This window comes from Cervus elaphus, chromosome 7 (genome assembly GCF_910594005.1).
Source record: "Cervus elaphus chromosome 7, mCerEla1.1, whole genome shotgun sequence".
NCBI lineage: Eukaryota > Metazoa > Chordata > Mammalia > Artiodactyla > Cervidae > Cervus > Cervus elaphus.
The window spans coordinates 12,013,619-12,029,889 of record NC_057821.1 but is presented as its reverse complement, the minus strand read 5'-3'; the positions used below and the strand labels follow the sequence as shown (position 1 = coordinate 12,029,889).

The 16,271-nt window shown below is 53.6% G+C and overlaps 1 protein-coding gene across 3 annotated transcripts in view; it reads left to right on the top strand.

Moving 5' to 3' along the window:
* The first annotated feature begins 1,887 nt into the window (after positions 1-1,887).
* The window catches only part of CPNE5 (copine 5), a 103,732-nt gene continuing 89,348 nt past the window's right edge, over positions 1,888-16,271 (top strand). The window contains exon 1 of one of the 3 annotated variants that reach the window (XM_043907319.1): positions 1,888-2,385. In XM_043907319.1, the coding sequence (XP_043763254.1) occupies positions 2,291-2,385 (95 nt within the window). In that variant the 5' untranslated portion in view covers positions 1,888-2,290. The remainder of the gene's footprint in view (positions 2,386-16,271) is intronic. The other 2 variants (XM_043907318.1, XM_043907317.1) reach the window with 2 other exon arrangements.

Genomic DNA, 16,271 nt, shown 5'->3' with positions numbered 1-16,271 from the left:
ATAGTACACAAATAGTATTAAAAAAAATTAATCATGGTGTCTGGCCCAGGGTAGGCTCTTTGAAAACAAAATGGTGGTTATTATTGTTACCAAGGAAGTTTTCCAAGGGAACCCAGCACCTGGTCAGACACAGAGTGGGTACTCTGTAAACACTGGTAGAACCAATGGATAACATATTTCACAAGTATGTTTGGAGCATGTCTAGGACAGCTATGTGGGGGAAAGCAGGGAGTGGAGGACACAGAGATTGCAAGCCCAGTTCTGCATCTCTTGGTAAAGGAGGCCCAACTTATTCTTGGTGGAGACAGGGTCTTAAGCCCAAACCAGAGAAAGGGACCTTTCCATCCCGCAGCAACCCACCACCCTGGGCATCTCCTCTTTGTTCTTGCTGTCGGGTCCCAGGTCACAGAACCTAGCCCAGCTGATTCTGAGCCATGGGTAAACGGAAAACACTTAACCCAGGCTGACGAATGTGTTCTTATATTTATCTTTGACTCTGGCTGTATCCGAGGTTCTGGGAATTGACTTCAAACAGAATCTCCGAGCGTGGGTTAAGGCCCAGCTGCCAAAGCCAGGCCCGGAGGGCGCGGCTTTCCCAGAGCCGGTCTCAGGCTTCTCATCCCCCGCAGGACCCTTCCCCGGCGGAGAGGCGCGTCCGCTCCAAATGCCGGGGCCATGGGGAAGAGGAGGTTCTAGCTCAGTAAAGCTGAGATTCAGGCTGAGGAGGGGCCGCGGGAGATTTCCTAGGGAAGAGTCTCTCTGAGAAGCCTTGGAGAGACGCCACAGCGCTGCAAACCCAGGCCCACCCAGGAGGGCTAAACCGGGGCAGAGTGGAGCCGCAAGGGGCCAGGCTGGGAGCGGGGCCTCCAGAGAGAGGTCTCAACTCTCTCCTCGCTCCCCTGACTGCGATCAGAGCCAGGCACACAGCAGGCGCCTACTTGGTGCAGGTTGCAGAGAAGCCCTGGGAGCTCGGGCCGCCCTCTGCCTGCTTGGAGGAAGCTTCTAGACCCGGGGGCTGGCTAAGCCGTGTGGTCACGACGGGCCGGGGGTGGGGAGGGCGCTGTCGCGTGGCTTAGGCGGCCGACTCCGCGTGGCCAGGCCCGGCCGGGGGCAGAGGCGGATGGGGGAGCGCCCGGGTACCCACGCTGCCTAGGCCTAGGGACCCTCACTGAGGCGGCCCCTCCGGGCACTGGGGTCGGCCCCACACGCTTCCCCAGGGCGTAAAATCTGTTTCTGGACCGAGACCCGCTCCCTCCCCCGCGTTGGGGCGCACCCTCAGCAGAGACCCCCCCAAACCTCTGGGGGAGATGCTGTCTCTGGGCACAGGTCCCTCCCCACCCCCCGCTCCGCAGAGACCCTTCCCAAACAGATGTTCCTAGGTTCAGACACCCCTCTGGCTCCCCGGATACCGAGACCCTCCGGGAGGTGGGGAGTGGAGCGCGGGCGCAGACGAAGACGCGCACGGCCGAGACAATCTCTAGCCGTCACCCCCCAGGCTCCCAGCATCTGGAACCGCGTCCCCACGCCCGCCACACGCACACACACACACACAGATTCACACGCTCGCACACACACTCGCGCGCAGACCCCGCCCGCGGCCCCGCCCCGGCCCCTGCGGGCGCCCCCTCCGGCGCTCGCGGACCCCGCAAGCGGCCCGCCCCGGGTGGCGGGAGGCGGCGGCTTCGGGCAGATTTGATTTTCCCGCAGCCCGGGCGCCCCGGAGCCAGAGCCCGAGCCGAGGAGGTGGCGCTCGGAGCCGCGTCCCCAGCCTCGCCGCCGCCCGCGCGGAGACCCAGCGAGTGGCGCCGCAGCCCGGGAGCTCCGGGCTCGCTCCGCGCTGCCTGAGTCCCGCCGCCCCCGCAGCCCGAGCTCCACTCGACCCCCCACACCCCCTCTCCCTCTCCTGCACCCCTTCTGCCCCCACCCCGAGCTCCCCGCCCCTTTCCCGGTGCTCTCTCCACCACTCCGCGCGTCCCTCCCGGCGCCCTCGCCTCGCGCCCCTCCGCCTCTCTCCGCTGCGCCCCAGCTCCCTGAGCGCTTTGCCCCTCAACACTGGGTCCCCAGCCTCCTCGCGGCGTCACCCGCACCCCCTCCTCTCTCCTCGGCCCCCGCTCCCTCCGCCCCCTTCCCTCTCTCACTTCCCACGCCCCCTCTTCGCTCTCCTCTCCCCTCCCTTTGCCGCCCAGCCCCGGCTCCGTAGTTGGGGGGAGAGCCCAGGGTTTCCGTTGCTCCGGAGGAGGCGTGAATCGCGCAGGGATTGACTAATTTGGGGTGGGGGGCGCGGTGGGCTATGGAACAGCCCGAGGACATGGCGTCGCTGAGCGAGTTCGACTCCTTGGCGGGCAGCATCCCGGCCACCAAGGTGGAGATCACCGTGTCCTGCAGGTGAGCCGCCCACTGTCCGGGTCCCCCTGCCCCGCCCCTGGACCGGAGCCCCGTCTACCTCCTTGCGCCCCCTTCCAGAGCGTGCTCGTCTCCTGGACGCCCCTCTGCCTGTCGGGCGAGAGCCCCTGCCCAGCCACGGGTGGCGAAGGCGGAATGGGAAGCCAGGCTCGGGGTCTTATCCGGGAAAGTTTGCACTCCGGGCTGATGTTGCGAGGAGATGAGAAGACACGGGGGTAGGGATCCGGGAGCCCGAGGGGGGAGAGGGAGGTAGTGAACGAACACAGCAGGGTCTTCACGCCGTCTATTTCTGATCGTCCCCTCCCCAAGTGGGGAAGAGAGGATTTGCCTCATCCCTCCCAGGCGTGCCCAGCCGCTGCCTTCTGCGCCCTCCTTCCCTGTCTTCTCCCCTCTCCTTTCTCCCAACACCCCCACCCTCTCCTCCCTCCCTTCCCCCCCCCCCCCACCCCGCCCCCCGCTTCTAGACCCCAGGATCCTAAAGCCTTTCTTCACCTCCAACAGCAAAACCGACTCTTGGGAAAGGATCAGATTGGCTCACTCATGCTGAGCTGTGGATGACTGATAACAACTCGAAGTGGCACCATTAAAAAAACAATAACTGGGGTACAAAATCTTAAGCCAAAGGACTAGGACACTGAGTGTGGAAGTTTAGAGTCCAGCAGGGGAGGGAGAGGAGAGTTTTTGTGGGCTCCCACCCCTAAATCCTCAGCCAGGTCACACAGGCTTTGGGAGTCACCTGGGGCGGGGGCCATCGGAGCTGGGTCTCCCCCAGGTTCTTCCATTTGAGAGGAAGGCTGCCCCAAGCAGTGAGGGCACAGGTGGGCTAGGGGGGATGTCTCCCCTAGTGCAGTCACCCTGAGACTGGCCTAGGGTGACTGCCTTGCGGGGGCTGTGAGGAGCACTGTGGTCGGTGCAGACCCCACCTCTGCAGGAGATGCCATTCCCCTGCCCAGAGTGACCAACAGCATCTTTGGGGTCCCGGGTGTGCACTTGTCCCAAATTGCCTGCCCCATCCTCTTCCAGGCCTCTCTTTGGTCGGATGTTTCACCCATTTTTGTGGCACCCCCCCAACCCTGTATTCCCAAGTTGTGGCCCTGGGGAGGTGTGTGTAGATGAACCAGAGGAGCTGGACTGGGGTGTGAAAGAGGAAGGATTCGGGGAGCGGGAATGGGGGTTAGGGGAGTAGGAGTGAGAGCTGATGCGGTCGAACATTGCTGTCCCCTAGTGTTAAGGCCCTTCTGGGGGCTCCTGTGATAACTCGCACCTTTCTGCCCCATGGTCCCACACAGTTTTGTCAGAATCATCTCCCAAGACCATTTGCATCTTGTCATTACTCTGCTGGAGACTCCTGATGGCCTGTTACTTGGGTCTCAGCTCCTCAGCCGTCCGCAGCTGCCCCAGCCCACCCTCGCCTCCCCTGTGGGCACATGGCCTGACACTCCTTCCCAGCCCAGCCTTCAATCATGCCTTTGTCAGAGCTGTCTCAGGGTCCTTTTCACCCCAGAACCTCTGAACGGCACCTTCTCCATCAGATCTCACCCGGTTTTCATCTCTGCCAGTTTATGTCTCCGCCCCCCCATCCTGAAAAGCGTGGCCTCATGCTCCCCACTTCCAGCCGTCCTTCTCACCCATGGGACACCCAACCCAAATCACTGCCTCAGGCGTCCACTGAGTTCTGAGCACTCAGCCTGGGCCAGGGGGTCTCTCACATACTGAGCCTAAAACCTCTGAAGACATCTCGGGTGTATAGACTTCATTCCTCTTCCCCTAAAGTAACTGTTTTTTTTTTTTTCTTTCTTTCTCTCTCTTTTTTCTTTGTGGAAGTGGGAGTCCCCACTCTGACTCTGATTCATGAACCCTCTCCTTCCAGGGCAGGGAGAGGAGGCAGAGGGCAGAGGGCACCGTGGCTTTGGATGAGACACCTTAAGATGGAATCTGCTCCACCACCTGGGGCAAACTTTTAGCCTCGATTTCTCCCATTTGTCAAGTGCAAACCACCTGCAGCCCTAGGAGGTCCCATATTCTTTGAGAAACCTTACTTGCCAAGGTAGCTCACATGCTTGGAAGCATGGCTGGCACGTAGCAGATCCTCAATAAATCCTGTTGGAGGAATTAACTTACAGGAGTAGAGGATCATGAAGGTCCAGCATGCTGCTTTCCATTTGCTTCACATACAGTAGGTGCTCATTAAATAGCTACAATGATTACTGTAAGGCAGTAGCACTTGGCCCCTCCTGTTTACTCTCTGAAAGTCGAGGTATCCAAAGACTCAAACCTTTGGCCTAGGTGGTACCCAGGGATGCAGTTGAGTTCCTGGGGGATGTGGTTCTGGGATCAACCCTGATGCTTATTCCTTTTCATGGGATATCAGGCTGGGGAGGGCATGACCCAGGCCCTGCTCTGCCACCCTCCCCGAAGCCAGAGGGTGGGGAAAATGGGGTTCTGGTAGGAAGGGGTGAAGGGAGGAATCACCCGGAACAGAGAGCAGGCAAGAGCACAATGTGGGTGGGCTTGAAATCATCAATCCATCTCTTTGCCTCAACCAAGTCCAACTATCCAGTCTCTAGAACAGACTGAGAGAGGGAGAGAGAAGAAAGGAAAAGGAGGAGGAGGGGGAGGAGGGAGAGCTGCACCGAATGGCTTTCTCCAGCATATTCTATACCCCATGGCCACCAATTACTGGAAGTCCTGGCCTCTCCCGTTGCATTCCATGGTCAGCGTTGACTGAGCCCTGGGGGAGGAGGTTATGGGATGCCCCTGCCCTGAGCATCTAGGTGACAGCTGCTGTGGGCAGGGAATAATAGGGCAGGCAAAGGTGTTGATGGACTGAGTTCCAGAGGGCTTCAGAGCAGGCATCTCAGGATGAGGGGGCCAGCGTTTCAACGGAACTGGAAACTGTCCTGGGAGCTAGTTCCCTTCCCTCTCTGCTTCTTAGGAAGGCCCCTGCCACCCCTGCAGCCCTCGGAGGTCTCTGCTGTTGCCTGAGGGAGGAACTGACCCTGCACCATGCCTATGCTAGGACACTGCTAGCTGAGCCGCGCTGCTTGGCACGGGGACACGTGTAAGCCCCAGCCCAGGACCACAGTGGATGCCCACCCAAGCCTCTGCTGCAGGCAGATGACACTGTGGGGTGGACGTGTTTCGGCCTCTGATTCTTCGTGTTGGTATTTCCTGGGCTGATCTATAGTCTGTGTATGTGTGTTTTTGTTAGTCACTCAGTCTTGTCCAACTGTTTGTGACCCCATGGACTGTAGCCCACCAGGCCCCTCTGTCCGTGGAATTCTCCAGGCAAGAATACTGGAGTGGGTTGCCATTCTCTTCTCCAGGGCATCTTTCCTACCCAGGGATTGAACCCAGTTCTGCATTGCAGGCAGGTTCTTTACTGTCTACTCCCAAATAACTGTTTTGACTGATTTTGGAAATGTTGTTGTTTAGTTGTTCATTCACGTCGACCCTTTGTGACCCCATGGACTGCAGCGTGGTCCCAGGCTTCCCTGTCCATCACCATCTCTCGGAGCTTGCTCAAACTCATGTCCACAAAGTCAGTGATGCCATCCAACCATTTCATCCTCTGTCACTCCCTTCTCCTCCTTTGGTAAACTCAGGGTCAAAGATTTTAAAGCCTCTTTTTATCTGGCTTAGTGCTTAAGACCATGAGTCTGTGGGGTCTGTCTGCCTGGGTTCAATCCCTGTGACCCTGGGTAAAGTACTTAATTTGGGCCATGGTTTCCTCATCTGTAAAGGAAGTGTAATAATCCTTATCACAGTAGAAGGATTCAATGGATTAATCCAGGAATAGTAATTTATGTGCCTGTTATTTGACACCTGAAAATAAATAAAAATCTGTCTCTATAGCTGGTTTGTGTGGGTCTTGGAGATCTGATCCATCTAGGAAGTTCTGTTTCCCCCACTCCCAGCTTTATTGACATATATTTGACAAACGGTGTGCATTTAGAGACTCTGAGGAGTTGTTTTGGGAATAATGGTTTGTGAAACCGGATTCCAGCAGACATCGTAGAAAGTGTGAGCCCCGAGCTTCTCCCTCCTCTGATGGTCTGTTTCAGACCTTCCCTGACTTTTGTAGTCTCCCTGCAGACCCAATCAAAACTTACCTGTCAAAAACAACATAAAAAGCTCATTTCTCCAGTGCCCTGTTCCCAAGGCCCCCACTATTTCTCTATGCCTCGTCTGATGCAGGGATCCAGACCAGCGTGTTGGTTAGAAAGGGCAATTTGCATTTTTTATGTAACAGAAACCTGTGCACTTCCCCGGGGTCTTGCTGGCAGAAGCAATGCACAGTTCTACATGGCGGGGTTCCTGACACCAGCAGGAGAGGCAAAGAGGGGACAGCCTAGAGGCGGCTGGTGGCTTAGCCCTGCTGGGGTTGCCCAAGCAGCTGCCCACGCCCCTGCAGCAGACGTGGGGCTGGTGGGCAGCTGTTGCCTCTGCCCCAGAGACGTTGTTTTCTGCTGTCTGTTCAGGTTGGCATTTTGCTGCCCTAGGGCTAGAGAGGCAGCCTAGCTCCAGAGCGGTGCCCTCAGCCTCTCAGAAAGGGTGTAAATGGGCTCAGAACGCTGTCTTCTGACAGGCAGGGTGAGGGTGGTTTGGGGGAAGGAGGGGGCCTGGGGGCAGTGTGGGAGCTGTCAGAGCCAGTGCTGGGGAAGAGATGTAACCAGCCACTGAATATGTCAAGATACCATTTAGAGGAGCCAGGGGAATAATAACGGTGGGATTTATTGAGTGCTTACTACATGCTAGGCACTTAACATCTGTATTAAGCTGAACCACATGCAGTTGCCTAGACTCAACTGTTTTTAACCTACCCAAATAGCAATTTGGTCCAAACTCAGATGATTTTTATTAGTTTTCAATTGCTGCGTAACAAATCACCACAATCCTAGGGCTTAAAACAACGGCCGTTTATTATCTTACCGTTTCTGTAGGGTCAGCAGCTCAGATACAGCACAGCTGGCTTCTCTGCTCTGGGTCTCTCCAGGCTGAAATCGAGGTGTGTGCAGGGGCTATGATCTCATCTGAGACTTGGGGTCCAAGCCAAGCTCTTTTAAGTTGTTGGCAGAGTTTAATTCCTTGCAGCTATAAGATGAAAGTCCTGTGTACATTTTGGTTATCGGACTGGGGCTCTTAGCTCCTACAGGCCACACTCGGATCCTAGCCATGTGGGCCTCTCATAGCATGGCAGCCTGCTTCTTCAAAACCAGTGGGATAAATCTCTCCAGAGTCTGTGACTTAACGTAAAGTAACAGGAGTGAGCATCCTATCATATTCCCACTCACACTCAAGGGGAAGGGATTGTGCAGGCTTTTATAGCAGGCGTGGGAATCTTGGGGACCCTCTTGAATTTCTACCTACCACAATGACTGCATCTTTTTTAACCTTACAACCATCCTGTGAACTGGATAATCGTATTTTCCCTTTTCGCTGATTAGGAGATCAGGGCTCAGGTTCAGGAACCAGCCCAAGGCTGTGCGGTTAGTGTGTTTTAGAAAAAGGGATCCAAATCCAGTTTCCTCAGACTTCAAAACCTTGAGAGCTTCTTCACGTTGAGGATTAGGGTGTCCAATGATGAGGATTGCAATAGGGCCCGGGTTCCAACCATGGCAGATGCAACCAAGAAGTAGGTACTCTATCTCCAGAGATGAAAGAGGCGTTCTTGCTCAGTGATGCCTTTGATTCTAAGAGGCAAATCCAGAGGAATCTCTAGGGAGCAGAGGCCAAAGAGAGTCACAGAATGGCAGCTGGCTTTCCACGGCATCCAGACTATAAAGTAGCAACTTATCATCTGTCCTCTCCCAGCCCCCTGTTCTCTCTGCTCAGACTTAAGGCCATCGCTAGAGATGACCTACCACTGGGGAGAGAGAGTGGAGAGGAGGTGAGGGGAATAGGTGGAACAAGCTTTGGGGCACAGAGGAATCAGGTTTAGTTAGAAATGCTTTGGCTATAAGTAACAGGAATTCTGATAGTGGATCAAACCCAAAATACCTTTATTTTTCTCAAATCACAAGGAATCTGTAAGAAGGTCTTCTCAGTTCTGATTTGTCTGCTCACTTTGCCTAAGCACCCAACTGCCCTTCTGTCTTGTCGTCATCCAAAAGGTGGACCTTGTTGTTATGGAATAATTGCCTCTGTTCTAGGCATCACAACAGCATCCAAAGACAGGAAGCAAGACATAGGGCCAAAGACCTCTCTTTGAAAAGTTCTTTTTTAATCTAGAAAGCACAATTCTTCTCAAAAATGTCTCAGCAGACTTTCCCTTCTATCTCAGTGGCCAGAGCCAGGTTTCATGTCCACCCCTAGACCAGTATATTAGTCAGTTTGGGCTGGCGTAACAAAATACCATAGACTGGGTGGCTTAAACAAGAGAAATTTGTTTCTCACAGTTTTCAAGGATAGAAGTCCAAGATCAGGTTGTCACATTCTGGTGAGGACTCTCTTCCTGGCTTCAGATGGCCACCTTCTCATTGTTCTCACATGGCAGAAAGAGAAAGTGAGAGCTAGAGCAGGCTCTTCTTTTTTTTTTTTTTTTTTTTTTTTTTTTTTTTTTTTTTTTTTTTTTTTTTTTTCTTTTTTTTTTTTCTTTTTCTTTTTTTTCTTTTTTTTTCTTTTTTTTTTTTTTTTTCCCGTGTGTAGCCTAGGAAGCAGGCCTTCAGCACGAACCTGAAAGTGAGAGCTAGAGCAAGCTCTTCTTATAAGGGCACTATTCCCATCATGAAGGACCCACCCTCCTGACCTCAAATGACACTAATTACCTCCTAAGACCTGTCTCCAAATACCAGCACAATGAGGGGTGGTGTTTCAGTGTATATCTTTCTGGGGTTACACAATCAGTCAACAGCAACAAGGGACAGGAGCCTACCTTCTCTGACTTCAGGGCAGCCGCATCAGATACCTGAACTGGTGTGGATTCTGTTAGGAAGGAAGTGAGGAATATTTGTAGATTGGACAGCCGTGGCCTCTGCAACAAGGAGGAGGCTTTCCAAGTGACCCATAGGTTCCCTGAGATCCCTGAGGCTAAAAGGGGCCTAGAGTTTGGGGTCCTCAGATTTTCCTGCGTTTAGTAGACAGCCAGTGTTAAGTGACTGGGGACTGATTTTCCAAGCATAGCTTGGCTGGACTCTTGACAACGTCTTTTTCTGCCAGTTTCCTGGTCAAGACAAAAAGACTTTAGGGTGATTCCAAAATATTGCAAGGTGCCTCTGTCCCCTAATATCTCCTCTGTCTCCCCACAGTCCCCTCTGCTGGCCTTGCATAGTGCCTGAAGCTCCCAATAGGAGAAATTTTAAGACTTGATGAATGGGATAGGAGGGGGCATAAGGAAGTACTGCCTACATTTCTATTGTAAGCTACTGGCTTCACAACTTCACAGGACAGGTATGTGACTGCATGCACTGATGAGGAAACTGAGGTTAAGTAAGTAGCTTGTTCAGGGTCACAGAATTACCATGTGGCAGTGTGGAGATTCTAGTTTGAATGGATCTGAGGCAGAGCTCAGGCTCTTTTCCTCAGTCACGCAGCTTAGGAGGGACAATTATTACAATAATTAATAATAACAAAAATGCAAATAGCTCCAGGAAGGAGAGCTCTCTAAGCCATGTGAAAATTGCTTTTTAGACCTTGGCGAGGTTGCTTGGCACAGAGACAGTGCACGGGCGTGTGGAACAGGATCTGAAAGGGGAGATGGGCGAGTGCCAGGGGCTGGGTGCCAAGGTCCCTCTCCTCCCCAGCTCCCTCCTTGCCTTTCCTGAGATTACTTCTGCCTGTTAGGACAGGGAGCAGAGCAGGGAGAGATGGAAAGCCCTCCACTTCTCTTCAGCTGTTCCTTTGCGAGCAGCCCTGATGAAGCTAGGGGACGGGAAATCGGGGAGTGAGGCTGTGAGGGTCACTGCTGGCTGGGGTGGGGATTTGGGAGACCCTGGGTTTTGGTAACACAGGCACCCCCGCCTCCCCATAGCACCTCTGAAGGGGCTCCAGCTTCAGAGTTCAATCTCAGTGCTCCAGCTAAGCTGGGGGACACTGGCACACCCCAGCCCCAGCTATCTTCCCTATAAAAGGAGACAATGTCTGCCTCCCTGCATTGCTACGTAGAGTGAATAGGGTGTCACAGGTTAAGTACCCAACAAAGGATTTGATGCAGATTATATCCATGACTGGGCTTCCCTGGTAGCTCAACTGGTAAAGAATCTGCCTGCAATGCAGGAGACCCCGGTTTGGTACCTGGATCGGAAAGATCCCCTGGAGAAGGGATAGGCTACCCACTCCAGTATTCTTGGTCTTTCCTGGTGGCTCAGATGGGAAAGAAGCTGCCTGCAATGCGGGCGACTTGGGTTCGATCTGTGGGTTGGGAAGGCCCCCTGGAGGAGGGCATGGCCACGCCAGTATTCTTGTCTGGAGAATCCCCATGGACAGAGGAGCCTAGTGGGCTACAGTTCATGGGGTCGCAGAGTCAGATACAACTGAGAGACTAAGCACACACACATATCCATGGGTAATGTGGCCCTCTCGCACCGGCTGCCTACTGGGGGTTGACCAGATGTTTGGTGTTGAATTGTTCAATAGAGAAATAGGGTGCTTCTAGCAGGCCCCTCCAGCTCTGGGGTCTCTCCAGCCTCTTTAGGATTCCTGTTTCTCCCTGATAGTAACTCACTTGCCCCAGTCTGCTCTCCTCCATGAAGGAGATGGGCAGTGATGGGCTGAGGACATGCAGGTGCTCACGGTCCTGATCAAGCCCAGCATTTAGGGAACAGAGAGGGGAGAACACAGGGAATCCCTACAAGACACCTTATCCTCCATAGGGCTTTTGTGAGCACTTATTGTATGCCTGCGTATTAAACAGCACAGACATCACTTTGCCCACAAAGGTCCATGTGGTCAAAGGATCCAGTAGTCATGTATGGATATAAGAGTTGGACCATAAAGAAGGCTGAACACAGAAGAATTGGTGCTTTCAAATTGTGGTGTTGGAGAAGACTCTTGAGAGTCCCTTGGACTGCAAGGAGATCCAACCAGTCCATCCTAAAGGAAATCAGTCCTGGGTGTTCATTGGAAGGACTGATGCTGAAGCTGAAGCTCCAATGCTTCAGCCACTTGATGCAAAGAGCCGACTCATTGGAAAACACCCTGATGCTGGGAAAGATTGAGGGCATGAGGAGAAGGGGATGACAGAGGACAAGATGGTTGGATGGACATGAGTTTGAGCAAACTCCGGGAGATGGTGAAGATCAGGGGAGCCTGTTGTGCTGCTGTCCATTGGGGTTGTGAAGAGTCAGACATGACTGAACAACAATAACATTGTATGCCAGGCACTGAACTGCAAATTACTGTGTGCCGGACACTGTCCTGTGTTGCATATATGAACTCTATTAATTCTCAGAAAACTCGTAGGAGAGACGGACTTGATTTCTCCCACTTTACAGATGGGGATACAGAGGCACAGGCAGACTAAGTGAGGTCCTAGATAACACAGAAAGAGCTGGGTTCTGGACCCAGGATTGAAGATGCAAGTTATGTGCTCATCACCACCAGCTTTTTGCCAGAGATTGCAGGGATGCTTAGGGAGGCTGTTGGAAAGAAGCTAAACCATATTTCCCTGGCCTTTTGAACCGCATTAACCTCTTTGGGAATGTGATGAAAACTCTCCAAAAGAAGGATGTGTCCATACAGATCAATATGCCACATTTTGCTAATAGTTTAAAGGGATTCGTGGACCTCAATTAGGGACCTACAGTCAAGAAAAGCTGAGATACATCCTCTTGGAGTGTTTCCTTCTATTCTGTATCAAGAGTTATTGCTAGTAAATCCATGGAGCATGTATGGGCTTTGTCTGCATGCATGCCTAGTCGCTCAGTTGTGTCTGACTCTTTGTGACCCTATGGACTATAGCCTGCCAGGCTCCCCTGTCCATGGGGATTCTCCAAGCAAGAATACTGGAGTGGGTTACCATTTCCTCCTCCAGTAGAGCTTCCTGATCCAGGGATCAAACCTACATCTCCTGGGTCTCTTGCATTGGCAGGCCGATTCTTTACCACTGAGGCACCTGGGAAGCCCGTAGTAGACTTTGCTTAAAGACTGAAGATGTGATAATCAGTTCACCCAGCAATTTAGCTCAGAGGAAATGTGACCACCCCCTCAGACTGGGGCTCCCTGAGGGCAGGACTGTGTCTCCCCTCAGACTGGGGCTCCCTGAGGCGGGGCCGTGTCTCCCCTCAGACTGGGGCTCCCTGAGGCGGGGCTGTGTCTCCCCTCAGACTGGGGCTCCCTGGGGGCTGGTCTGTGTCTCCCCTCAGACTGGGGCTCCCTGAGGGAGGGCCATGTCTCCCTCAGACTGGGGCTCCCTGAGGGAGGGCCGTGTCTCCTCTCAGACTGGGGCTCCCTGAGGATCTGGCTCTGTATCCTCTCAGATCTGATCTGCCTGAGGCTGTGCTTCCTCTCAAATTCAGGCTGGTTGAGGCAAGACTGTTTCCCCTCCGATGGGGCTTCCTGAGGGCAGGGCTGTGTCCCCCTCTCAGATTGTAGCTTCCTGGCGGCATTACTGTTTTTCCTCAGACTGAGACTCCCTGTGTCTCTTCCTCTTTCTGACTAGAGAGCCTCACCTTCTGTTCTGACTCTTTTAAGCCCCTCCTCGGGAAGGTGTCCCCCTCAGGCTCCATCCTTTAGTACTTGGTGGGAATTCTCATTTTGGCTTTTCCAGTGTTTTCTGTCTTTGCTTGGGTCTTCTCCCCTCACTGCCCAGTGCATGGTCATTCTTCCTGCAACTGTTTCAGAAATTATTCTGAGGGGAGAGCAGTGAGGAAAAGAGCGTTGGCCTCGACTCCTTGACCTTGATTTAAGGAACAAAAGAAGCCAAGCTTTAGGTTACAGCTTGGACAGCTGAAGTATTTTATGCTTTTGGGGAAAAAACACGTATTTTGCCTGTTGGAAAGAAAGTCTCTGTGAGTTCTCCAATGACTGGAGAAAAGCACTTGTGGTCTGGTGTCTTTGTGTTCTTGCAGTTTGAGCCCTGCTTCATGGTAGAAGATCTGGGTTTTTTAGCCCATGGCTTCTTGCTTCCCCTGCGCCTGTGGGCAAGTCAGTCACCATGTCTGAGCCTTGGGCTCTCAGCGCATCAGCCCCATGGGAAACCGGGAGTGTATGTGATGGGATGGGCTTCCTTGGACTTCTGAGTGTAGAAGTGGCTTGTGTCGCTCCTCCTGCCCCTCCTTCGTCATCAAGTGAACCTGAGCACGCACCAGGAGAGTGACCGCTGTGCTCAGCACCAGGCCGACGATGACTCAACTGTCTGATGAGCCTCACCATGTCCCAGGGCATCACAGCAGTCTTAAAGGCAGAGCTATTTATAACTCCATTTTACAGATGGGGAAACAGAGGCACAAGGAAGGCAAGTGACTTGTTCAGAGGGGGGATGTGAACCCAGCTCGTGTGACTGCAGCCCACACACTTAACCCTCAGACTCTGCAGCTAAGTGGAAGTACAGGGGCCGGCCCTGAGCGTGACCCTGTGGGGAAACAAGAGCCTCGCTCACCCGTCTGGCCATTCCTTTTGGTTTTCCTTCACCCACCCGACTTGCCAGGGCCCTACTCTGAGTCCAGTGCTGGGTTGGCCTGGAGCAGAGCTGGAGTCCCTGCCCATGTGAGAGACAGTGTGTGTGTGTGCCAAGGGACTTCAGTCGTGACCAACTCTCAGCAGCCCTTCGGAGCGTGGGAGACAGAGGCACCCTGATTTTGCAGTCCAGGGTGTGCCGAGTATGGTCATGGGTCCTACAAGCCAGAGAATATAGCACAGTACAGGCCAGAGAACGTTCCGAGGAAATAGTTGTCGGTCAGTGTCTGTCCAGGGAAGGCAGAGTTTAGAACGAATAGGAATGCTTCTGGAAGGAGGGTGAGGATAATCTCAACAGAACAGAGGGAAGCAGGTGTGCATTATCCTCAGGACCATGGCCAGGATGACCCTGAGTCTCAGTGAGAGTCCAAGGTCACTGGGCAGGGAGCCACCGAAGCTAGGTGGCTGGCTTCTATTTCTTAGTCCAACCGGGTGCACTCACCAGGAGAATCCCCATCGCCCAGGCACGCCCCATCTGCTTCTTTTGGAAGATAAAACTCCATATCTGTGTCTCTTTCTCTCACTTTCTCTTTCTTTCATGTGCGCTCGCTCACACACACACACACACACACACACACACACACACACACGCCCATATCTAGGCTGGAATCCAGAGTTTCACTCTCTCTCTCACCTAGACATGACTGAACCTGAGTTCCAGAACTAAACTTGAAAGATACCTAGAAGTCAGTTGCCTTCTCTCTGAGTCTCACATTCCTGATTTATAAAGGAATTAGAAAAGGTGACCTCTGAGGTCCCTTCTAGCTTGGACATTCGAGGACTTTATGTAATTACAGAACTTCATTATAGAATTCAAAGATAAACCTCAGCACTTGCTTGAGAAGAGAAGTCCCCCTACTCCCCCAACCCCCAATCTTCTTTATGACTTTCCAGCTTCTCACCGTGCCTCAGTTCCACCGCTGCAGAGTCATCTTTGGACTTTAGGCATTTTGTATAATTCCAGACCAACACTCCTGCTCTGAATCTAGCACAGGGAGGAGGGGAGGGTCCACCTGGGAACAGACCAGCCCACCTCAGTGTGTGTGGATGAGCACACATATATATAGGTGGTGTCTTACCTGTGGCTCCTGCTGCCTGCTTTTCAGAGCCGCCTGTATGTGTCGTTTCAGCTGATGCTCACTGCAGAGGGCTGGGAAGTTTATCAGATGGTTTCCAAAGTGACTGCTGCTGGGAGCAGGTTTGGTAGAGGGGCAGTGGGGGCCAATAGAGGGGTTCTCTGCCTTTGGGGTCCCGGAGGGCTAGCAGGGTAGCTACCTTTGGGGAGAGGCCCCTGAGTGAGGAGACTGGAGCAGAGGATGGGAATCTGTCGGGAACCAGAGCTGGAATGATGGGCCAGCACAGTCTGGGCCTCCCTGGAAGCAGAGCATGCTGTGTACTGTCACAGGAGGCTGCTGTGTCTGTCTGTCTGTCTGTCTGTAGGTTGGTCTTGGGGTCCCACCTCAGAGTTGGGGGTGGGGCTGGCTGTGGGTCAAGGTGTCCAGACAAGCTGTCTCTGCTGATGGCTTCAGTGTTGGTGACTTGGGGGAAGGTCTCCTTCTAGACCTCTCTGGCTCTACCACTGCTGGCCATGCCCTGTCCCTCCCTGGGTCTCAGTCTCCCCCTCCTCAGGGAGAAGATAATCCTGAAGGTTTATCTGTTATCTGATCACAGATAACAGATAAACTGATAATCACAGATAACAGATAAACTGATAACAGATAATCCGGCTCTGATACTGGGAGTTGGCTGGCAGGAAGCCACATAGCCCAGTGTCTGGTTTCTCCTCTCTGGGGAAAGGGTACGAGGGGCCTGTTGTGGGGAGTGGGGCATGGGAGTGGAGAAGGGGGATGACAAGACCCCCGGGGACATCTGAGAGGGAGGTGGGACATGGATGAGGTGGTTGGCACGGGCAAAGCGTGACTCTAGGGCAGTGTAGGAAGGAGTCAGTAGCACCAACAGGCGGGCGGCAGCAGGGGTGGGGGGCGGCTCGCAGGACGCCCCTTCAACAATGAAGCCCTTGCCGGAGTCAACAAGCGTCTTCAAGGAGCAAGTCTCCTGGCAGGCCCCTCTGGGGGGCTGTGTGGGACACAGAGCGATCTGCGGGGAGTGGTGGGGAGTGAGGAAACTGGGCATTGATGCCCCAACTCCTGCCCATCATTGGCTGAAGGCTGCCCCAGGGAGTGTCAACTCCCTGGTTATTTGCAACCCTGTCCACCTGGGAGAGCCCTTGGAAGAGAAGCAGGAGGAAACTGTGG